This window comes from Nothobranchius furzeri, chromosome 16 (assembly GCF_043380555.1).
Source record: "Nothobranchius furzeri strain GRZ-AD chromosome 16, NfurGRZ-RIMD1, whole genome shotgun sequence".
NCBI lineage: Eukaryota > Metazoa > Chordata > Actinopteri > Cyprinodontiformes > Nothobranchiidae > Nothobranchius > Nothobranchius furzeri.
Genome location: NC_091756.1, coordinates 41,098,472 through 41,122,416, shown reverse-complemented (window position 1 = coordinate 41,122,416; position 23,945 = coordinate 41,098,472). Strand labels below are relative to the sequence as shown.

General features: G+C 45.9%; 1 protein-coding gene across 3 annotated transcripts in view; it reads left to right on the top strand.

Annotated features, from left to right (window-relative positions):
* The window catches only part of LOC107387834 (A disintegrin and metalloproteinase with thrombospondin motifs 14), a 69,187-nt gene that overhangs the window by 9,558 nt on the left and 35,684 nt on the right, over positions 1 to 23,945 (top strand). For 2 of the 3 annotated variants that reach the window (XM_015963043.3, XM_015963040.3), the window contains exons 3-4: positions 13,201 to 13,357; positions 16,845 to 17,041. In XM_015963043.3, the coding sequence (XP_015818529.1) occupies positions 13,201 to 13,357; positions 16,845 to 17,041 (354 nt within the window). The remainder of the gene's footprint in view (positions 1 to 13,200; positions 13,358 to 16,844; positions 17,042 to 23,945) is intronic. The other variant, XM_070545675.1, reaches the window with a different exon arrangement.

Genomic DNA, 23,945 nt, shown 5'->3' with positions numbered 1-23,945 from the left:
AAAGATCTACGGTCGTCCCCTCGAGTAATCCTAAGGCCAACACATTGAGTAATACAGGCTTGCTTTGCATTTCGTCACAAATCTGAAAAGAAAACTAAGAGGAAATGTCTGATTTTTTTGGAAACGGGTGATGGTGATGTTTTATTAACACATGCTAAGTAGTTCCACTGTATCCAAACCTTTAATTAGCTCACCAGTCAAGTTAGTGTGAAATGTGGTGAAATGATTCCAGCTGGAACACCAACCCTAGGGTGTAATTTTCTCTTGTTAATCAGGAAACATGTTCCAAAAGTTTTTACAACCTCATTTTTTATAATTAGTCTTTTAACTGACCATTTCATTCCAAAACAGTCTTCTTAAATTAGTGAGTCTTTGGTTTCATTACAAGTCTTATTTTTATTTATTTTTTTGCTGTTGGCATGATGAATGGAGGTCTTGCAGATGACTATAAGCACCCCTAACCCTCATGCATATTCAGGCAGATTTGGAATATGACAGGACTACAATTCTACAAGTTTTCCTGCTTCAGCACACCTGAATCAAAAGATGCAATCACCTCCTTACCATGTGGAGTTCTGCAGAAGCCTGTTGAGTGCTTGTTTATGTAGATCAGGTGTTTTGGGATTGTGACAACAGCTAAAGTTTGTTGGACGGTTGTCTGGAGTTGCCTGTGGAGTTTGATATAAAAGTACTGTGTCAGGGTGCACTGGTGAGTGGAGCGGAGGTGAGGATCCAAATGCAGGGGAGAAAGCAGGCAGGCAGACAAACTGGACAACTGAAAGGGTTTTAATGATTCACGCACGCAGGACATGAAAACAATGAAGCAACAAGAGACAAAGGACTGGAGGGGTTTAAATACAGGAGGGCTGGGAGCTTGGGTGATTGGGAAACAAGAGGCAGGTGGGAGCAATCAACAGGGACACAGGCTGAACCAAATGGAGAGACAGGACAGGGTGTGACAGTACCCCCCCCCCCCCCCCCCCCCCCCTCAAAGGGCGGCTTCCAGAAGCCCACAGGAATACAGAACAGGGCCGGAGGAGGGGGACCCGGATGGAGGGCCGAGAAGAACAGAGGGCCCGATGATCAGGAGGCAGGGACCAGCAGAGTCCGGGGGCCTGCACCCAGGGCAGAGGAGGCAATGACGACGACGGGCTCTTGGGGGCCTGCACCTGGGGCAGAGGAGGAGGCGACAACGGGCTCTTGGGGGCCTGCGCCTGGGGCAGAGGAGGAGGCGACGACGGGCTCTTGGGGGCCTGCGCCTGGGGCAGAGGAGGAGGCGACGACGGGCTCTTGGGGGCCTGCGCCTGGGGCAGAGGAGGAGGCGACGACGGGCTCCTGGGGGCCGGCGTCTATGGCAGAGGAGCTCTGTAGACTGGGCCGGGGACAGAGTCTCTGCAGGCTGGGCCGGGGACAGAGTCTCTGCAGGCTGGGCCGGGGACAGAGTCTCTGCAGGCTGGGCCGGGGACAAAGCCCCTTGGACGGGCTGGACAGGAGACTCGTAGAAGAGCTGGACCGGATACGGTATGACCTCCAGAACCACCGTTGGCACTGGAGACGGTGGAGACGTCGGACTAGAGGGAGCGCCGACCTCTGGACAGGAGAGAGCGCCGACCTCTGGACAGGAGAGAGCGTCGACCTCTGGACAGGAGAGAGCGTCGACCTCTGGACAGGAGAGAGCGTCGACCTCTGGACAGGAGAGAGCGTCGACCTCTGGACAGGAGAGAGCGTCGACCTCTGGACTGGAGAGAGCGTCGACCTCTGGACTGGAGAGAGCGTCGACCTCTGGACTGGAGAGAGCATCCTCAGACGAGCCGACTTCGGAGGCGACGTCGTCAGACGAGCCGACTTCAGACGAGCAGACTTGGGAGGCGACGTCGTCAGACGAGCCGACTTCAGACGAGCAGACTTGGGAGGCGACGTCGTCAGACGAGCAGACTTGGGAGGCGACGTCGTCAGACGAGCAGACTTGGGAGGCGACGTCGTCAGACGAGCAGACTTGGGAGGCGACGTCGTCAGACGAGCAGACTTGGGAGGCGACGTCGTCAGACGAGCAGACTTGGGAGGCGACGTCGTCAGACGAGCAGACTTGGGAGGCGACGTCGTCAGACGAGCAGACTTGGGAGGCGACGTCATCAGACGAGCCAACTTCAGGATTGGAGGCGACGTCGTCAGACGAGCCAACTTCAGGATTGGAGGCGACGTCGTCAGACGAGCCAACTTCAGGATTGGAGGCGACGTCGTCAGACGAGCCAACTTCAGGATTGGAGGCGACGTCGTCAGACGAGCCAACTTCAGGATTGGAGGCGACATCATCAGACGAGCCAACTTCAGGATTGGAGGCGACATCATCTGGACAGGCACGGGCGTCGACTTCTGGACAGGCACGGGCGTCGACTTCTGGACAGGAACGGGCGTCGACTTCTGGACAGGAACGGGCGTCGACTTCTGGACAGGAACGGGCGTCGACTTCTGGACAGGAACGGGCGTCGACTTCTGGACTGGAACGAGCGTCGACTTCAGGACAGGAACGAGCGTCGACTTCAGGACAGGAACGAGCGTCGACTTCAGGACAGGAACGAGCGTCGACTTCAGGACAGGAACGAGCGTCAACTTCAGGACAGGAACGAGCGTCGACTTCCATCGACTTCAGGTCCGGGGGCGTCGGCTTCGGGTCCGGAGGCGTCGACTTCTGGTCCGGAACCAGAACCATCTGCTTCGGGGTCAGAACCGTCTGCTTCTGGGCCGGAACCGGAACCGTCTGCTTCGACGCCCGAACCTTCGGCTTCTGGGCCGGAACCGGAACCGTCTGCTTCGGGGCCCGAACCTTCTGCTTTTGGGCCGGGACCGCCTGCTTCCGGACCGGTATCATCAGTTTCTGGGCTGGAGGCAGAGCTGCTGCAGGAGGAGCTGCCTGGCCAGGCTGGACCAGATGCGGTGCGACCTCCGGGACCACCGCTGGAACTGGATGCGGAGCGTCCACCGGGGCCACTGCTGGAGCTGGCTGCGACAGAGCAGGTGGTGCTGAGAACTGTGAAAGCAGGGAGGACAGACCGTCCAGCTGACGCTCCTTAAGGCTGAGGGTCCAATGGAGCTGGGCCAGCTTAGCCCGGAGATCGGCGAGCTCCGCTGGGTGAACACCGGGCTCGCTCGTCTGGTCCTGAGATGAGGAGGATAGAGCGTCCAGGCGGGATTCCTGGAAGCTGATGAGCTGGCGGAACCGGCCAAGCTCCGCCTGGAGACTGACGAGCTCAGTCAGCTGGGCTGCGGCCAATGCTCCTCCCTCAGCAGATGACGGAGGCGCCGATTGGGTCGGAGGTCTGGCCGGGGGCTTGTCCAAACTGCTGCGCAGAGCAGGGGCAGCGGCGGGCACACAACTCCATCCCGGTACACAGGACTGCGGGGCAGCCCGGCGTCTCTCCCCACGCCGTGGACCAACGCCGGGGGAGCACACAGCCAGACGGGTGCCCACGTAACTGGAGTGATCCGAACGCGTCTCGCGATCTGGTCTCTCATCAGGCGCTGGGAGGGTTGAGAGGAAGGCCGAGGGTGCACGCTGACGCCGTCGTCCGCGGCGAGGCGGAGCTGGAGCTGGAGAAGCCGGGTGGTGGCTTGGAGCGAGCCACTGGAGCAGGTACTCCCTCGGGAGAATCTCCCCGCTGGGTCCTTCAACTGGGGGTTGCTTCATTCTGTCAGGGTGCACTGGTGAGTGGAGCGGAGGTGAGGATCCAAATGCAGGGGAGAAAGCAGGCAGGCAGACAAACTGGACAACTGAAAGGGTTTTAATGATTCACGCACGCAGGACATGAAAACAATGAAGCAACAAGAGACAAAGGACTGGAGGGGTTTAAATACAGGAGGGCTGGGAGCTTGGGTGATTGGGAAACAAGAGGCAGGTGGGAGCAATCAACAGGGACACAGGCTGAACCAAATGGAGAGACAGGACAGGGTGTGACATACTGTGGTCTTACTGACCCACTGAGCAATCTGAACTTCACATGTTTTAGTCTTTTATATATTGAGTCAATTGGAGTTGTTACAATAATCGTACGTATCCCCGGGTGCATCTTCTTGCAGAAGAAGGTCATTTATAAGCAGCTCCTGCAGTTGACCCAAAGTGCTACAGTTAATGGATCCTTTTGTTAAAACCTGTCAAAGTTTCCTGCAGATTCTGTTTCAGTTTCTCCACTTTCCTTTTACCTTCAGTTAACAATGTTTTGTGAAATTATTCTGACTGGGTGTGATTTTTAAGTAATTATTTGGGTTTTAAGCACTTGAAAATGTATAAACAGTAGAAAATAAAAATAAAACTACAAGTGATAACACTTTCTCACTTTCTGGTGTAAACGTGACAGTTTAAGTCAGTTTCTGACTGGGCTGTAGACGACTAAATAAAGTAGGAAATGTCTGAAATCCTTGTTTTCAGTTTCCCTGTTTGAGTTGCTAGACTTTGAAGTGTGGAGTTATGAAAATCCATTTTTAATGATTATTTCTGATTGTAATGGGTCACTCTGAGTTTTTCGTGCAGGCTGAAGATGAAAATAGTCTCCTACACCTATCTCCTGCATTAGCGTCTGATAGAAAACTGATGGTGAAACTCTAGATTTGAAAAGCCTGACAGATCTACGTCACACTAGCTATGTTTCCATGCACCATATTTCCCCTATCCAATTCGAATCTTGGTTAATCTGAAATCCCAAATCTCTGTTTACATGTACACCAAGTGAAATGATCCAATCATGCTGTGAGTATACATGCATTCAAGCATTCAGTCATATTAATTTGAGCATGCCCAGAGTTGTCTTACCCACAAAAAAATGGTAAACAAACACCATCTCGTCTGCATGTCTTTTACCTCACATTTTATTTTCTTATTCTTTAGCTTTCATTGACTTACGTTTTTTCCTCCACACTATAGATAACTTCTGTTTACCTCCCTCCATGTTTTCGACTTGCCCTGAGCGTCTGCAGAGGCAGAAAGACGTCACACTGAAGTTGCAGTGGGCATTATTTTACTCCAACAATTTGAATGGGTGTGTACATGGACATCAATCAGAACGATGATCAGACAAAACCACCTCTCTGTATCGGAATGGAACTTCATCCCGATCAGGCGCTATGAGATGTACATGAAGAATTTTTGATCTGATAGGACATTCATTCAGATTATTTGTGCCCATGTTAATGTAACTACTGCCACTGAACAATCATGGACTCATCCATCTTGACGGGGAAGGATGTTGTTGGTTTAGCGTCCAGAAGAGAGTAGAGAATGACTACTAGAAGCTAATGTTAGCATTAGCAACACCACCACACAGAAAAACTCATTCAGGCTTGTGTTATTTGTGGAGATAAACCATCAACATTATAAAGCAATCTGTGTCAGTGGTAGAGTTGTTATCCAATCTGAAGCAAGATGTCCAAATATCAAGAAAAAGACTCCAAATCCTTTCGTGTTGTTAGTCACTGTCTGCAGCAGCAGACTTGTCCATATAGATCCAAGATTTTCAGGACTTTTTTGCCCTGAGTACGGCTTGAAAGGCATTTCTTCCTACTAAAGACCACTGCGAATGTATTGATTTGTAACAAGTTTCCCACACCTTTAACCCATGACTTGTTTCAATTTTAACTGTTAAAAAAACCATTCAGCAAAATTTACTTGTTAATATTTTCGGTAACACTTTAGTTTAGGGAACACAAATTAACCATAAATTAGCTGCCAATTAATATGCATATTAGTGGACTGCCAAGTCTGAACTAGTCATTATTAAGTACTTATTAAGAGCTTATTACTAATGCCGTAATTCCAACATGAACAAGCCATAAATTGAGTTTTATCAAAATAAGTCCTTCATAATGTTTTGTTGCTGATTAATGCACATACTAATTAGATCAAATCAATATGTGTCTTTTAAAGAAGAAATTCAGGGGTAACATATTCTTGCCTTTAGTGGTTAATTAATACAGAACTACTGGTAATTAGGTATGAGCAAAATCTGACTTTAGAATGTGGAACATATTCTTGCATACAAGTGGTTAATTGATTGTTGTTTAGGCTCTATTAACATGTGGATTTTGGTGTTTATTTATGTAATATCAGAACATAATATTTTTGGTTATTAACTATTCCCCTTGAATTACTTCTTTAAAAGCCACACATTGATTAGAGCTAATTAGTATGTGTGTTAATCAGCAACAAACCATTATGAATGGTTTATTATGATAAAACTCTTAATTTATGGCCTGTTAATATTAGAATTACAGCTTTGGTAGTAAGCACCGAATAATAGCTTAATAATGATTAATTCAGACTTAGTAGTCCACTAATACGCATATTAATTGGCAGCTAATTAATGGTTAATTTGTGTTTCCTAAACACTTTAGTGTGACCATATTTTCTATTGTAACTGGTGTCCCTGTTGCTTCAGAAATCTGTTTTTGGAGTCAGAAAGTGATAGACATGTGCATGATGCATAAAATGAAAGCACATAACAGACACCTTGAACCATGACTGAGACACTTGCCGACAAATCTGCAACATTGGCTCAACACTCTTGCAGTTTATTTCCATTTATGTCATGGATGTGTACACAACACATGGCAAAACTTTCAAACATACCAACTCATTTTTGAGCAAAGCTCCTCATTTGTTTGTGTTTTTCCACTAAAAACCCTGGACCAATAAGAAGTCACTTTGCTGTGATGTGATAAAAAGCTCTTGGAAAACAGTTGGAATTGTCTCATTGACAAATGTTTTTGCATTTTCATGTTATTTCCACTTACCTTTCCTTTTAACTCTAATCTCTCATTTAGCCAACTTTGCTTTCCACTCAGTGCTAAAATAAAACACAGCTGATGTTTGCATATCTTTCCATTTCCTGGTCAGCGACTCAGGAGATTCTTTCACCACTTTTGCTCCTGCCGTCACACGTCAGCCCCTTAGTTTGGTCGGCAGACAAAGATTTTATTTTGAATTCTTTTTTTCTTTTTTTTGAAATCCACAAAGCTCTACTTTCTGCTTCTTATTTCTGGAGCTATAAATACACACACCCTTGCCAAAATCTAACTGGTGTCTCTTCATCATAAAGATAATTACGGGGTCAATTTTTTTCTCACCAATGACTGAGGCAAGTGCACAGAGACAGTGTCCTGGATTAACCCATTCTTACCAGGATCAAACACAGAACTTCTTTATTCTTCATTATATTTGTTTATTTTTACTTTTTCTTTTTTTTGTGAAATGTGTCTTTGGGAAAGAGTTCATAGACTACGACCCTTCTGATATAAATTACAAAACAGAAATGATGACATACATTGTATTGTACGTGATAAAACACTAGCTAGCGCTGGTTAGAGTTTGTTTATCTATTTACCAGCTGTGTATGACTCATCTTTGCTTGTCATGTAGAATCTTCTGGTGCTGATCTGTAACTGGCAACATCCATGAAACTCACAAAACAGGAGTGACAAAGTGATTGCAGTAACCACAATTTACCACAGGATGTCATTTTTATTACATATTATACCTTTAATAATCTCCAGTGTAAAAGCCATCATACATGGATGCTTTTTAACAGTATTCTTTATGATTCAGTGCAGTCCCTGAACACATCCTGTGTACAAATGGAGCAACTGCAGTCAATAATGACACACAAACAATGTCACATGATGACTGGAGAGTAGCGTGACTCAGAGGTCACTCTTAATGACTCATTTCATACAAAAACACAATTTATCTGCAGCCCTTCTCCTTGAACCGTCACCTTATTGTGGTGGAGGAGTTTGAGTGCCCTAATGATCCTAGGAGCTATGTTGTCTGGGGCACTTAGTGCCCCTGGTAGGGTCTCCCATGACAAATTGGTCTTAGGTGAAGGGTGAGACAAAGAACGGTTCGAAGGATCTTTCATGGCGGTGAAAACGAAGAGTCGGAGTACCCGGCCCGGAGGGTTACCGGGGTCCCACCCTGGAGCCAGGCCTGGGGTTGGGGCCCGTGAGCGAGCGCCTGGTGGCCGGGCTTTCGCCCATGGGGCCCGGCCGGGCCCAGCCCGAACCGGATACATGGGCTCGTCCAACTGTGGACCCACCACCCGCAGGAGGAACATGAAGGGTCCGGTGCAATGTGAATCGGGTGGCAGACCAAGGCGGGAGCCTTGGCGGTCCAATCCCCGGACAAGAAAACTAGTTTTTGGGACATGGAACGTCACCTCGCTGGCGGGGAAGGAGCCGGAGCTTGTGGCAGAGGTTGAGCGGTACCGGCTAGATATAGTCGGACTCACCTCGACACATTGCATTGGCTCTGGAACCCGAGACCTGGAGAGGGGTTGGACACTCTACTTTGCTGGAGTTGCTCCGGGTGAGAGGCGGAGGGCTGGGGTTGGCTTTTTGTTAGCCCCGAGACTCTCTGCCTGTGTGTTGGGGTTTACCCCGGGGGACAAGAGGGTAGCTTCCTTGCGCCTTCGGGTCGGGGAACGGGTCCTGACTGTTGTTTGTGCTTATGGGCCAAATATCAGTTCAGAGTACCCACCCTTTTTGGAGTCCCTGGGACGAGTGCTAGATAGTGCTCCATCAGGGGACTCCATTGTCCTGCTGGGGGACTTCAATGCTCACGTGGGCAATGACAGCTTGACCTGGAGGGGTGTGATTGGGAGGAACGGCCCACCTGATCAGAACTCGAGCGGTGTTTTGTTATTGGACTTCTGTGCAAGCCGCAGTTTGGCCATAACGAACACCATGTTCGAACATAAGGATGCCCACCGGTACACTTGGTACCAGGGCAGCCTAGGTCACAGGTCGATGATAGATTTTGTAGTCGTATCATCTGACCTGCGGCCGTATGTTTTGGACACCCGAGTGAAGAGAGGGGCGGAGCTGTCAACTGATCACCACCTGGTGGTGAGTTGGATCAGATGGCAAGGGAACATGCCGCGTAGACCTGGCAGACCCAAACGCATAGTGAGGGTCTGCTGGGAACGCCTGGCAGAAGAACCTGTCAAGACGGTCTTCAACTCCCACCTCCGGCAGAGCTTTGACCACGTCCCGAGAGCAGTGGGGGACATTGAGTCCGAGTGGGCCTTGTTCCACTCTGCGATTGTCGAGGCGGCTGTTGCTAGCTGTGGTCGTAAGGTGGCCGGTGCCAGTCGTGGTGGCAACCCCCGTACCCGCTGGTGGACACCAGAGGTTCGGGGAGCCGTCAGGCTGAAGAAGGAGGCCTACAGGGCGTGGCTGGTCTGTGGGTCTCCGGAGGCAGCAGACAGGTACCGGATAGCCAAGCGGGGTGCAGCAGTGGCAGTTGCCGAGGCAAAATCTCGGGCGTGGGAGGAGTTTGGTGAGGCCATGGAGAAAGACTATCGATCGGCTCCAAAGAGGTTCTGGCAAACTGTCCGGCGCCTCAGGAGAGGAAGGCAGCAACTCGCTCACACTGTTTACAGTGGGGATGGGGAGCTGCTGACGTCAACTGAGGCTATAGTCGGACGGTGGAAGGAATACTTTGAGGAGCTCCTCAATCCCACCAATGCGCATTCCGAGGAGGAACCAGAGCTGGGAGGCCTGGGGATGGACTGTCCGATCTCGGGGGCAGAAGTTGCTGAGGTAGTCAAACGACTACACAGCGGCGGAGCCCCGGGGGCGGATGAGGTTCGTCCTGGGTATCTCAAGGCTATGGATGTTGTAGGGCTGTCATGGTTGACACGTCTCTACAACATTGCGTGGTCATCGGGGGCAGTTCCTAGGGAGTGGCAGACCGGGGTGGTGGTCCCCATCTTTAAGAAGGGTGACCTGAGGGTGTGTTCCAACTATAGGGGGATCACACTCCTCAGCCTCCCTGGAAAGGTCTACGCCAAGGTACTGGAGAGGAGGGTCCGATCGATAGTTGAATCTCAGATAGAGGAGGAGCAATGTGGTTTTCGTCCTGGCCGTGGAACTGTGGACCAGCTCTATACCCTTGCAAGGGTGATGGAGGGGGCATGGGAGTTTGCCCAACCAATCCACATGTGCTTTGTGGATTTGGAGAAGGCTTATGACCGTGTCCCCAGGGGCACCCTGTGGGGGACGCTCCAGGAGTATGGGGTGGGTGGCTTTCTGTTAAGGGCCATTCAGTCCCTTTACCAGAGGAGCGTGAGTTTGGTCCGCATAGCCGGTAGTAAGTCGGACCTGTTCCCAGTGAGGGTTGGACTCCGCCAGGGCTGCCCTTTGTCACCGGTTCAGTTCATCACTTTTATGGACAGAATTTCTAGACGCAGCCGTGGTGTGGAGTGTGTCGAGTTTGGTGGCAGGAGAATCTCGTCTCTGCTTTTTGCGGATGATGTGGTCCTCCTAGCTTCATCCAGCTCTGACCTTCAGCTCTTGCTGGGTAGGTTCGCGGCCGAATGTGAAGCGGCTGGGATGAGGATCAGCACCTCCAAATCTGAGACCATGGTTCTCGACCGGAAAAGGGTGGCTTGCCACCTCCGGGTCGGGGGAGAGGTCCTACCTCAAGTGGAGGAGTTTAAGTATCTCGGGGTCTTGTTCACGAGTGAGGGTAGGAGGGATCGGGAGATCGACAGGCGGATTGGTTCGGGGTCTGCAGTGATGCGGACGCTGAGCCGATCTGTCGTGGGGAAGAGGGAGCTGAGCCAGAAAGCCAGGCTCTCGATTTACCGGTCGATCTACGTCCCAATCCTCACCTATGGTCATGAGCTTTGGGTAATGACCGAAAGAACGAGATCGCGGATACAAGCGGCCGAAATGAGTTTCCTCCGTAGGGTGGCCGGGCTCAGCCTTAGAGATAGGGTGAGGAGCTCGGACATTCGGGAGGGACTCGGAGTAGAACCGCTGCTCCTCCGGATCGAAAGGAGCCAGTTGAGGTGGTTTGGGCATCTGGTCAGGATGCCTCCTGGACGCCTCCCCGGGGAAGTGTTTCGGGCATGTCCTGCCGGCAGAAGGCCCCCGGGTCGACCCAGGACACGTTGGAGAAGTTACATCTCCAATCTGGTCCGGGAACGCCTTGGGGTCCTGCCGGAGGAGCTGGTGGACAAGGCCGGGGAGAGGACGGCCTGGAGCTCCCTAGTTGGGATGCTGCCCCCGCGACCCGGACCCGGATAAGCGGAGGAAGACGACGACGACGACGACGACGACAATTTACCACAGGATGTCATTTTTATTACATATTATACCTTTAATAATCTCCAGTGTAAAAGCCATCATACATGGATGCTTTTTAACAGTATTCTTTATGATTCAGTGCAGTCCCTGAACACATCCTGTGTACAAATGGAGCAACTGCAGTCAATAATGACACACAAACAATGTCACATGATGACTGGAGAGTAGCGTGACTCAGAGGTCACTCTTAATGACTCATTTCATACAAAAACACAATTTATCTGCAGCCCTTCTTTCTTCATTTTTTAGTTTTAGTCATTAAAAGCATCACTGAACTTGTTTTTATGCCTGAAATTTGTACATTCTCCCACTGCTTTCATTTTCAGCTGCAGCAGAATGCTTCTATGTCACTCATGCTTCATCACCTGCTGAGCAGTGTTGGCCACTTCCTCTGAAATGGTGGTGCATTTAGCAGTTAAAAGCAAGTTGACAAAAATCTAAAAAGCACAATAAATGAATCGTGATCAGGTTTTTGTTGTAGTTTGGTGAGAAATTCTTGTATCACAGAACAGGGAAATGACCAAGCTAATTGAGAAAAACTCACATAGAAGACTTTCATATCTGTTCAGAAAGCATAAACCTTTGATCTGTGACTATAGTTGGAGACACAAACTTACAAGAAAACATACAATTTTTTTTGTTAAAATTAGTTCCCCTCTGGCTCCTCACACATAAGCAGTTCCTTATCGCCCACACACAGGGCCGTGTCTAGTTTTTATTTTTGGGTGGCACGGTAGGGGCACAAATGTGAACAAGGGTGGCACATGTAAACGGCCCATAACCTTGAACAGAGATTTATGCTTTTAAACAAAACTAAAAGTGTTAATCACAATCAAAATCTAACTTCCTACTACTAAAATATAGTCAACGCACAAAACCAATGGTGCCATTTTATTAATAATTATGCATGAAAAATAAATGTATGTATTAAAATTGGAATATTATAAAAAAAAATGAGCTTCAAAACCCAAAAATACCAATGAAGTACACGTTTGCCTCCCTTTTATCATTCTTTCAGAGTCATGGAAACTGAGACTGTTGTAAGAAGATTCTCAAAGTAGTTGAGCAAATGTCTTTTTCTAGTTTTATCTGGTTTTTATAGTGTAATGTGGTAGCACTTCTGCAACATTTGTGCAATTTTGAGCCAAATTTCACTTGGAGCTCATGAGACCCTCACATATAACTGAAGAGGACAGATTCTGCAAAATTCATGCTTTGCTTATGTTTGTGCTGTCATGTGGGTCTCTCCTGCTTCCATAAACACTACAAACATGAAACGCCTTTTCCATCCATTTTCTGTCCATGTTTAGTTTTAGGAGTGATGTGCCTAAAACAAGCTGTATCAAAAAGTCCCCATTTGTGACATCGCAAATGGAAACGTAGAACAGAACCACCTCTCATGTGCAGCAGAGAGTTGCAGCTGGAGGAGCATTGACTCTACTCTGAGCCCCTCCCAGATATCAGAGCTTCCAGCTCATAGCAGCCTGAGCGGGGATGGGTGGGCGTGGCCAGCTCCAGCTTGTTTCCTTACAGTGACAGAGCCGTGAAACGACTGAAAGATACTAAAAATTTCAAAATATTTGAAAAGTAAAACTGCTGAAATTGCTTTAAGTGAGAGGGATTTAGTGCCCGCACCCGCACCCACTATTAAAACCTCGGAAACTCTGAATGTGTCACCGAGCAAATACTGTTCAGATCGTCTCATTTATTGTTTTTTCTCCCAACTTTTGACATTTTTTCCTTTTTGAAATAAATTGTTCAAACCTTAGTAGCTTGTTCAAACATCAGCTGGCTCCGGACTCTCATTGGTTCTTCTGTCATCCAGTCCCGCCTGTTTTATTTGCTGATTGGTTCTTTTGTCCATTCCTCCCATCTTTCTTGTTGACTGGATTTTCTTTACTATCAATTTTTGTTCTCAACTTTTATTCCTCAACAAAAATGTCCTTATATAGAAGTATTCTTTTCAGTTTATTTTTGTTTTCATCCAAGATATAAAGTTATTAATTGAGATCAATTATTGATTTGTTTCTTATTAATTTCTAATTGAAAGCTCTCTTCATCCAGGCAGGCCTGATCAGGACTGATAACGGCGAGTTCTTCATCGAACCCCTTGAGAAGGGACAACAGGATGCTGAAGTGAAGGGGAGAGTACACGTGGTTTACCGCAGATCGGCCATTAAGCGAGAGAAAGGCCAGCGGAAAGAGGACTTCCACAACGAAGGTACAAAGCACATGGAGAACATGCAGGTTTGAGTTCTGCGATTGTTTGACCAGTGCTCACATGAGGGACTCCATGTCTGTTGCACAAGACAAAAGGTCACAGAACATTTGGAGTGACCTTACTTAGGGCTCCAGCATATGAAGCCTAATAAATGACAAATTGCAAATAGCTGTTGTTCAGTTTGATGCCTGCAATGATGGGTTTTATATGTTGCAAACATCCTTCCTTATTCTACCCCTACTGTTCAGGGTTTGAGGGAGTTGGTGCTGATCTCCACAGGGCAAGAGGCAGGATTACACTTGGACACTCTCCCTCTAGGGGCAAACCTTGAGCCCCCTGAAATGAATAGGGAGAAAGTGCATGACCTGATGAAGCCATGTCATGCTCTAAAGGTTTTGCTTTAGGATCACATTCCTGTCTCATTAATAGTGCTGCAGCTGGGTGATGTCACACCCTTCTTCTGCAATCTACAATCGTATGTCCCAGCTGGCAGATCCCTTCCAAACTATCTTCAGAAATGTTCTAGTTTAGACCTACTATTGAATCGATCGTGCATGTTTTTAGTTTGTAGGAGGAAACTGGATTAGCTGGAGATAACTCGTGCAAGCATGAAAACGTGTAATGGACCTTTTGCTGAAACTAAAGCAGCAGTGATACCAGCTGTGAAGCTTTTTACTCAATTCTGTGATGTTTGATGAAGTTATTCGTTTCAGTTTGCTGGTGTGTGATCATGTTAATGCTTGGGTTTTATTTCACTGCTCTTTGCTGCTTTCTCTGCACCAGATAACATAAACAGCTTCAGTCATAAGAGTTACAACATGCAAATGAAACAAGCACTGATTGATTACTTGATATTTGCTGATTCAACTCAACAAAATATAGTCAACAGTCACCAATGCAGAGGCACAGGGGAACGGGGGAAGGGCTTTTCTTTTAACTGAGCTCTTCTCCATGATTTGTTTCATCGTCTGTCAACGGAGTAAGGCTCTGCTGGAAGCTTTCTGCTGTGTAACCCATTTCCTACATCCTAAAGCTGTAAAAATGGTTCTATTTTCATGCAGCTACTTACCTAAAACCTGCATATGATCAACTGTAAATGAACTGTTTCAGTATCATAAAACACTTTTTTGGTCTGTGACTAAAGACGAATTTCAGGACTAGAAAGCATTGTTTTAATTTATTTCAATCTACAAGTATAATGTTCACAAATACACAGTGATCATGAGTTGTACTGAGAATGGTAAATTTTCCTTGTTGAAAATTATTATTAGGAATTATTTTCATTTTTCTTTTGTATTTCTATCCATCCATCTTCATCCGCTTTTCCGGGGTCGGGTCCCGGGGACAGCAGCCTAAGCAGTGAGGCCCAGACTTCCCTATCCCCAGCCACTTGGGCCAGCTCCTCCGGGGTAATCCTAGTGTTCCCTGGCCAGCCGAGAGACATAGTCCCTCCAGTGTGTCACGGGTCTTCTTTTAGGTCTCCTCCCAGTTAGACGTACCCAAAAAACCTCACTAGGGAGGCATCCAGGAGGCATCTTGACCAGAAGCCCGAGCCACCTCAACTGGCTCTTCTTGATGTGGAGGACTAGTGGATCTACTTTGAGCACCTCCAGGATGACCAAGCTTCTCACCCTATCTCTAAGGGAGAGCCCAGCCACCCTGCAGAGAAAACTAATTTCAGCCACTCGTATCTGTGATCTCATGCTTTTGTTCACTACCCAAAGCTCGTGACCATAGGTGAGGGTAGGAGCGTAGATCCAGAGCTTTTCCTTCTGGCTCAGTTCTCTCTTCACCATGACGGATCGGTACAACACCCGCATCACTGCAGACGCAGCACCAGTCTGCCTGTCGAGCTCATGCTCCACCTTTTGCTCACCCGTGAACAAGGTCCCGAGATATTAAATGTCTCCACTTGGGACAGGACCTCATCCCTGACCCGGAGAAGGCATTCTACCCTTTTCCAACTCAAGACCATGACCTTGAAATGAAGCGTGGAACCTGGAGGGGACAGGATGTAGATTGAGACCTTTAGAACTTTTGAGAGCATGTCACCCCCCCCCCCCCAAAAAAAAAGCATTGCTGGAGCATTTAAGCAAATGAAGGCATTCTACCCTTTTCCAATTCAAGACCATGGTCTTGCATTTAGGAGCTGAGTCTCATCCCAGCTGCTTCACGGCTGCGAACCGCTCCAGCAAAAGCCAGAGATCACGTTCTGATGAAGTCAGCAGCACCACATAAAAGCAGAGGCTCAGGTCTCCTTTTGTATATTTCGCTATCAAACAGGCTAAATGATAAATGACCCACACTTGTATAGCACCTTTCAGAGTCGAGGACTCCAAAGCGCTTTACACTACAGTGTATCATTCATTCATTCATTCGCACACACATTCACACACTGTTGATGATGAAGTACAATGTAGCCACAGCTGCCCTGGGGTGCACTGACAGAGGCGAGGCTGCAAGGTGGGTTGTGTCTTGCCCAAGGACACAACAGCAGAGTTCTCTGTCTGGAGCCGGGATCAAACCTGCAACCTTCCGATTACTGCTGCCCCTAAAATAGTAAATACTGTCATGACTCCCATCCTTCACCCTCCTCCGCTTCCTCATTATACCTTCATTTAGCTCACCTGGTTCCTCTCACCAAGCTCCAGCCAAGCCCTGCTTTCCCCAGCAACCTCTGTCAGCTTCAATCAGCTCCATTCATTCCACCTGCTCCTGTAATCAGCCTCATCCCATTCACCTGCTTCCCCTGCTATAAAAGAACCAGCCATCCAGTCAACTGGTGCCAGATTATTACAGCCTTGTCAGTAGTTCTTCAGCCATCCACCCTGCCTGATCTTTGCCTCTGGACCTTGTTTTTTTTGCCTGACCCCTGCCTTGCTTTCTGCCTGCCACCTTGACCTTAGCCTGCCTCTGAACCTGCCTCAGCCTTGCCCTCCAGGTACCTCTGCATTAAATAAAGACTTTTTATATATTTTTACTGTGTTTGCGTCTTCACGGGTCTTCTGAGTTCAGTTCTTGACAAAATACAGCCTATTATCAACTCTGGTGTTTTATTATTTGCTAAACAAATTAAACCACTGCATCATTTCAGATCGTCAACATTTTAGGTATAAAAATCTGAACATTTATTGTGGTTGCATTACTCCTGTCAGTGACAACTGCAGACAATTTGCAAAAGTTACTTTAGTTATTATACTGCATCATGACTGTAAGAGGTCTCATCTATCTTGTACAAATGCACATATGCATTATTTCTTTAGGAAAAAGATACACATTTCAAGTCCGGGTGTCTGAGTGTGTTAATAAGAAATCAAACACTTTGATCAATCGAGTTAGACTCAAAGGATTCCACCTACCTTGCCTTCTCTTTCAGAGGCAGAGTGTGGTTTCACACCAGATCAGATTAATCAGTGGGGACATACAGATGTGGGAGTTTCCAGCTGTCTGTTGACTGATTTGTTAATGTCCTACTTGTGTCTCACAGTAGCAGATGTTGGAATCGCAGACCTCACGGCTGCTCTGGATCTCATCGAACACAAACTTTCAGAGTCTGAACGTAAGAGGAGACACGCCAAGAAAGACAACTACAACATTGAAGTGCTGCTGGCTGTGGACGACTCGGTGGTGCGCTTTCATGGAAAGGAGCATGTGCAAAATTATGTCCTCACCCTAATGAACATCGTAAGTCCACCTTTAGATAAATATCTTCTAAAGATCTCTCCACCTTATTGTGCAGATCCATGAAGTGCAGAGTCAAAGTCAAAGTCAGTTTTATTGTCAATTCTACCACATGTGCAAGACATACAGAGAGCTGAAATTGAGTTTCAGTACACACAATTCAGAGATCAGACATACATGGGCAAGACACATGGCAAGAATTGGTGACTGTGGTCCTTCGCAACACGAGTCGCGCTACCTTAATAGATGAAAAGGGAATTACATGAGGATAAATTGGGGGAGGGAAAAAAGGCATACCAGAGTTACTCCCGGCAGGGCGTAGCTCTACTATGCAAAAAAAAAAAAAAAAAAAAAAAACGCCTCTAACATATAAGCGCGAACATCACAGTTCACACCATGAGACACCGATAGGGGGGGGGGGGGGGGGGGGGTTCTGGGATCCTGTTTCCCCAGTGGGAGCAGCCCTGTGTGGCACCCAGCCAACTGTATCCACAGGTGGGAGGGAGATATTGGGAGGAGCGCAGAGCACATTGAGGTCCTGCAGGTTGATGACCTCGCTAGGCAGAAGTCCACAATCTGAAGGCGGGGGGGTAGGTCGGGTTCTCACAGCATCTGTCTGCATTCCTTCCTTCATGGGGGTTGTTGTTAGCAGCTCAAGGCTGCCTTGGCGTCAGATTTGGATAACAAGACTTTGTTTGGGTCAGGCAGAGATAATTTTCCTCTCTGCCTTGAAGTCTGTATTGATCATTCAAGTCCTCCAGTGAAGCCAATTTAGGTTCTAATCATCCCCACACCATCCGGTGACCCTCTCTGAGATGACGTCCATTTTGCGCACTAATACCGGTAACGCAGCAAGGACATTGTCCAGCTTACGATTCACCTCGAGTAACGTCCCAGTCTGTGAGGTCACCGCCCGGGCAGTGCTTTCCGTGGGTGCGGGTTGCACTCCAATCGCTCCCGTCTTCCCAAATTTCCAGAAAACCAGATATCCTCCCACTCCAATCAGAAGAAATCCAGTGATCATCAAGCCAAATATCCACATGTCTTCGACATCCTCAATGGACAACTGAGAGGCATACGACCCTCCAGACCTTCCAGGAATCGAGCGCATATCCCGCAGCGTGTGTCCCTTGAGGGCAAGTGGGAGCCCCCTCCTCCGTTCTCATCGTAGAAAAAATCTTATCAATCGCGTTGAATGACCAATTAATTAAATCCATTTCTAAAAAATAGGGATTTCCAGAAGAAATGCAGAGAAGCACTCTGTAGGCAGACAGGACAAAGAGCCTTGGGAAAAAAGATAAGGGAGCAAAAGCAGAAGCGACTGTACTCTGCGAGTGCCAGGCAGAAAAAAAAAGAGCTGCAACTAATGAGCTTTTAGCACAGTGTTTGGTGCATTAACTGTTGATAACAGTTAGAAATTATAAGAATTTTTAAAAGTCAAGTGTGGATCCTTAAAATATCAAAGAACAAGTCAAACAAAATTTTAAAGCACATTTAAAGTTGGAGCTACATCTTACTTTCTGTTAAGAGGCGAGCTGCTGCGCTCTGAACATAAATAAAACTGTAGTCTATAAAAGTTGAAGTTATAAAGTTTTGGAAGTCAATATCCTGAGAAAAAATACATAGACGCTGGCTTTTTTTACACCATAATTATTTATTCTGTTCACATTAAACATGTTTTATTCAAGAATTGCTTTTGATAATATTTTCCTTGTGAGATGTTTCACAATTCTAATGTTCTTTTTTTAATTTGGAACTTCGAAGCTTTCAAGCCCAATCTTAGTTCTCCTTTTTTGTTCATGACATAATTATTCGGTCCCGTTAATACTAATTAGGGGGAATTAAAAATGCACCTTGAACAAAAGCTCAGGTCAGAATGTTAACAGCAGCAGCCTGGTGAGATGTTAGCTTCAAAAATATTTAAACAGTAGGTTAACTGAAAAAAACATTTTTTATTCATATTTCTGTTTATATTCTGTTTTCCATGCAGGCTGAACATGAAAATAGTCTCCTACACTTATCTCCTGCAATTGTTTCTGATAGGAACTAGACGATGAAACTCTAGTATTTGAAAAGTCTGACAGATCTACGTCACATTGTCACTTAACATTCATGGACTCACCCATCTTGATCCATGACGGGGAAGGCTGTTGCTGGTTTAGCGTCCAGGAAACAGCACGTCTTGGCTAGTACAAGCTAACCGTTAGCATTAGCAACTCCACCACACAACAGAACTTCTTCAGGCTTGTTATTTGTGGGGATAAAACATCAATTGCAGTTACAGAGAAAATGGAGCCAGTGGTAGAGTCATGTTTCTGTTAGCCAATCATAAGAGAGATGTCCAAATGTGGGGAAATAAGACTCTAGATCCTGTCGTCTGAAGCTGCGGCTGACCTTTACGTCCTGAAACAGGCGCACTGGAGGTTTTTTCCCCAGAGTACGACTTACAAGGCATTCATCCTACTAGAGACCACGGCACATGCATTAAAAATATGAGTTAAGTTGACCTTTCAAATCTTGAGTTTTGAGCCAATTGTTTTGTCTTTAAGTTCAAGTCTGCACAAATTTCCTAAAGTCTTGGTTTTAACTGAAATGTTCTGAATCTATACAAAGACAGAAGAGCTGAATAATAAGAATATCAGACTAAAACATGATTAATTCATGCCTGCAGCTGTAATCAGGAGACAAAAACAGCAATCAGAGCTGTATTGTTTGTTTTTGTTACAGATAACAACATGATTTAACTTGAACAATGACCTGGGTATCAAAGAAAAACCCCACAAAGGCAAAATTAGTGTTCTAATTAATCATTGCAGCCTTACATAAACATGATTTCTGCAAAGTTTGGTAACATTTATTTGTAATTTAATCTTTTAGTGGATTGGCTGCACTATTTATTTATTTATTGATTTATTGATTTATTTTACTGCTGATGGATTACAGAGGGCTGCGCAGTGGCACAGTGGTTAGAGCTGTTGTCTTGCAGCAAGAAGGTCCTGGGTTTGCTTCCCGGCCTGAGATCTTTCTGCATGGAGTTTGCATGTTCTCCCTGTGCATGCGTGGGTTCTCTCCCGGTGCTCCGGCTTCCTCCCACAGTCCAAAAACATGACTGTTAGGTTGATTGGTCTGTCTAAATTGTCCTTAGGTGTGTGTGTGTGTGTGTGTGTGTGCGCATGATTGTTTGTCCTGTGTGTCTCTGTGTTGTCCTGCGATGGACTGGCTCTCTGTCCAGGGTGTACCCCGCCTAACTGCCCATTGACCGCTGGAGATACCCCCCCCCCCCCCCACCCACCCCCCACCCCCACCCCCCGGCAACACCACATGGACAAGTGGGTTCAGAAAATGCATGGATGGATGGATGGATAACAAAAGCAAAAAAAAAAAAAAATGCACAAAACGAAATAGTAAACTATATATACATATATATATATATATATATATATATATATATATATATATATATATATATATATAATCAGCTCATTCCTTATAGGTTCCACCAGCTCCCACCACCATAATCTACTTACTGGACCCAAATCCCTCAAGTCAGATTTTCACAGGGAGCTGGTTTCACTCTGTAACAGTTACCATTTGGAGCCTGCACGGCCACCTGATTAGCTGCATTAGACCACTTAGAAAGTTGAGTGGGAGCTGTGCATGGCAGCCATGGAAAACGGTGCCAGAAGCGTGTTTGCACTGCCAAGCTCTTCTTAGACAATGATGTGTTTATTTAATTAGATGTTTATATCCACAGTCTGCTCCCAAATGCCTTTAGCAGAGAGATTGTTAGTTTTATTCTGACCTTGACTGTGCTGTGACGTGGCTGTGAGAAACTCAGGAGTGTGATGCATTCTGATTACTTAAAGGTGTTTTAAAGTGCTGGCAGGGGGTAGTGGATTTGGAGAAATCAGTCAGGTACAGCTTAATGTGTTACACAATAAATAGAAACTGCTACTTCAAAGTTTTGTTCGTGTATTCCCATGAGTTTACAGGAAAAGTGCACATTTTAGCAAGAAGAATGATGCATTTTAAACAAATGAGGGTCAAACTCCTTTAACGCTCCACATAAGCCACAGGCTTGCTGTGTCTGAACGAGCTCTGCCCGCTCAAATCCCTTTGAATCCCTGCTGCGTGGCTGCAGAATGTGTAGTACCACCTGGAGAAACTCTCCCTGAGGGATTGATTACTGAACATCCTGTCTGCACAAAGCAAAGGTGACTGGTGAGATCTCTGCAGCACAATGGCTGCGTTGTTTGACCGGCACCCAGGTTTTGTCCGTGTCAATGTGATGCTGCACACAGGCCAGGGACACCTAGCGCCTGCAGACCACAGCTGCTAGTCTCATTTCCAGCCACAAAGTTAAATGTTTTAGTCCTCAGTGCTCCTCCTGGTTTAGTAATTATCCCAGGATGTGTTGGGGTTGGCCCATCCCTCAACTGGACGCACCAAAAAGTTTGGAATGCATGGATCTGAGTTCTGTAAGAAAAAACAACACCAAAATATTTACCGATGTCGTAATGAAACTTTTATGATGCTATTTTGGAAGCTGTCCACACCCTCTCATCTATGGACCAATAGAAACACACGTATGTAGGTCAGTACTGACCCAGAAAGAAGACTGAGTTAGAAATCTGGGAGTGTGTTGTCACCCAGGGTTTCTCTAGCATTTATTTGCCTGACTGGTTCTCTGTACTCGAAGCATTTGTTTAAATGCTTTGGGCGTGACTGACCTTATGGACCAACGCCAGGACAGATTTCCTTTGGTGACAGAGATTTTCTCATGCAAAGTCATCATTTTTACCCACGAGAGTTATAATAACACAATGGCTGGTGTTCGGGGAGAAGAAAAACTTTAGCCTTTTGTTTTAATCTGTTTCACGAACAACTCACCAGTAAATGGTCTTCTTTGCATTTTTTTTTTACTTTGGGGTCATTGTGGCCATAAAATAACATACGGCCATAATGACACTGAAATAATAACAAGGTAAGGTGAGACTACCAAGCTACTGAGACCAAATAGTCAATCATGCATGTTGCACACTTTTATCTCAAGCGACTCACAGCTTAACCTAACAAGCATGGTTTGGTCTGCTGGAGGAAAGCCCAATGATGCATGAGGAGAGCATGCTAACTGGCATTCAAACGTCTAACCTTCTTCCTGCAAGCCACCATTGCTACTGGCTGCACCCCCATGCAGTTGATCACAACATAATATAACCCAATCACAACCTTAGGAATTAAAAACCAACAAAAACAAGAACTCCAACAGCAAAAACGTTTCAGTTTTCATTAAAAGAGACACTATACGTTACACTCCACTTATTTAGTTGGTGAGCATCCTGTTTCTCATCTTTTATGTAAGCAGTGGGGGCTGATAATAGCTGATCTGCTGCAGCAGTAATGGAATCGTTGGACCTCACCTCAGGCCTCAGTGACCTTAATTAGCCACACAACCATTTCTAGACAACAGCTGCATGCTGCCAGTAAACATTTTTAAAGTATTGAGTAAATTCATGTCATGTTCTTTATAATAGCCATTCAGAAAGAAGAAACATGTGAAGATTATTAGCAGTTAAGACCAGAAAAGGAGAAACTAAGTCCCTAATAGTGTGACGACTAGAGGCAACATGTTTTTTGCATGCAAGCCTGAAGAGAAGTACACATTGCATTATCAATGCATTATTTGTAAAGTCTCCACCGTAAGTCTCCACTAACTATCATTTGTATCAAGTGAATGAATAAATCTAATATACAAGTTTCACCTTTTTAACATAATTACTGAAATAAATCCACTTTGTTATGATATTCTAATTTTATGACCAGCACCTGTAGTTAGGTCAAGCTGTGGGATGATTTTCACTCTTGTTTAATTTTTTTTTAATAATCAGGAGATAATGGTTTTTTGTGTCACCAACTTAAAGCTAAATTTGAGAATCCTTTATTAAAACATTTCCCACGGGCCTTTTTAAAAGGCTAAGACCTGAAATTGTCAGTCACAGGTTCAAGTCATGTTAGGCACCCATCGCAGCATGAAAGTATTGGTCTTAAAATTTCTAACCATAATTTCCTACATTGTTGTATTTTATTGAGGCAGACAAATGAAATAATTTCAGTTTGCACCGGTACCAGACCCTTTGTTCTGTTTATCAGCAGCCCTTAATGCATTCTCATTTCAAAAATGGCCTTTTGTCAAAAGTCCTTGGTCAGAAATCCAAATGTGGAATGTTATCATCTGTGGTGACATGTGGGGCAGCTAATGCTAAATTTACAGTAACCAGCTGTGATTTTTAATTACATGTCAAAAACAACAAAACAGCTCTAATAGCACCTGCCATGGTGGCTCATAATGAATATCTTCATGTGCTGCACTCATGAAAAGTGTTCTTGTTGCTCTCTTAAACTGAAGCCTTTTATTTGACATACATTTTGGCAGCTTTTTTAAGTGATTGTAATTTTGTTGGAAGGAAGCATTATAGTTGAACTGCAACCCAGATTTGTCTCTCCTGGCTTATTTTACTAGAAGGATTTCTCAAGATCTGTGCTCAAACAGTTGTAATGTCAATGAAACATTTACTAAGCAGCCCAATTCTACAGAGGGCGAAGCATACGTACTGATAGCATGTATACATTTACTGCATATTCCACTCTTGAATAGTCTGAAACTTTTGCTCTTGCATAAACTTAGAGGAAATGAAATGCATTTTGATGTAACACGCTGATTTAACAGGACCTGTGAAAAGTGCCTGCCATGATAAACTCTTATTTTGAAAATCTTTCAGTTGGAAATGATTTACGACTTCATTGACCTGAAGTAGCTTGTCAGTGTTTTATTTCTAGTAAAACCTTACAAATAATGAGCCAGATTATAATGACTTATGTTCATGTGTTGCAGTGAATTATTGGGTAA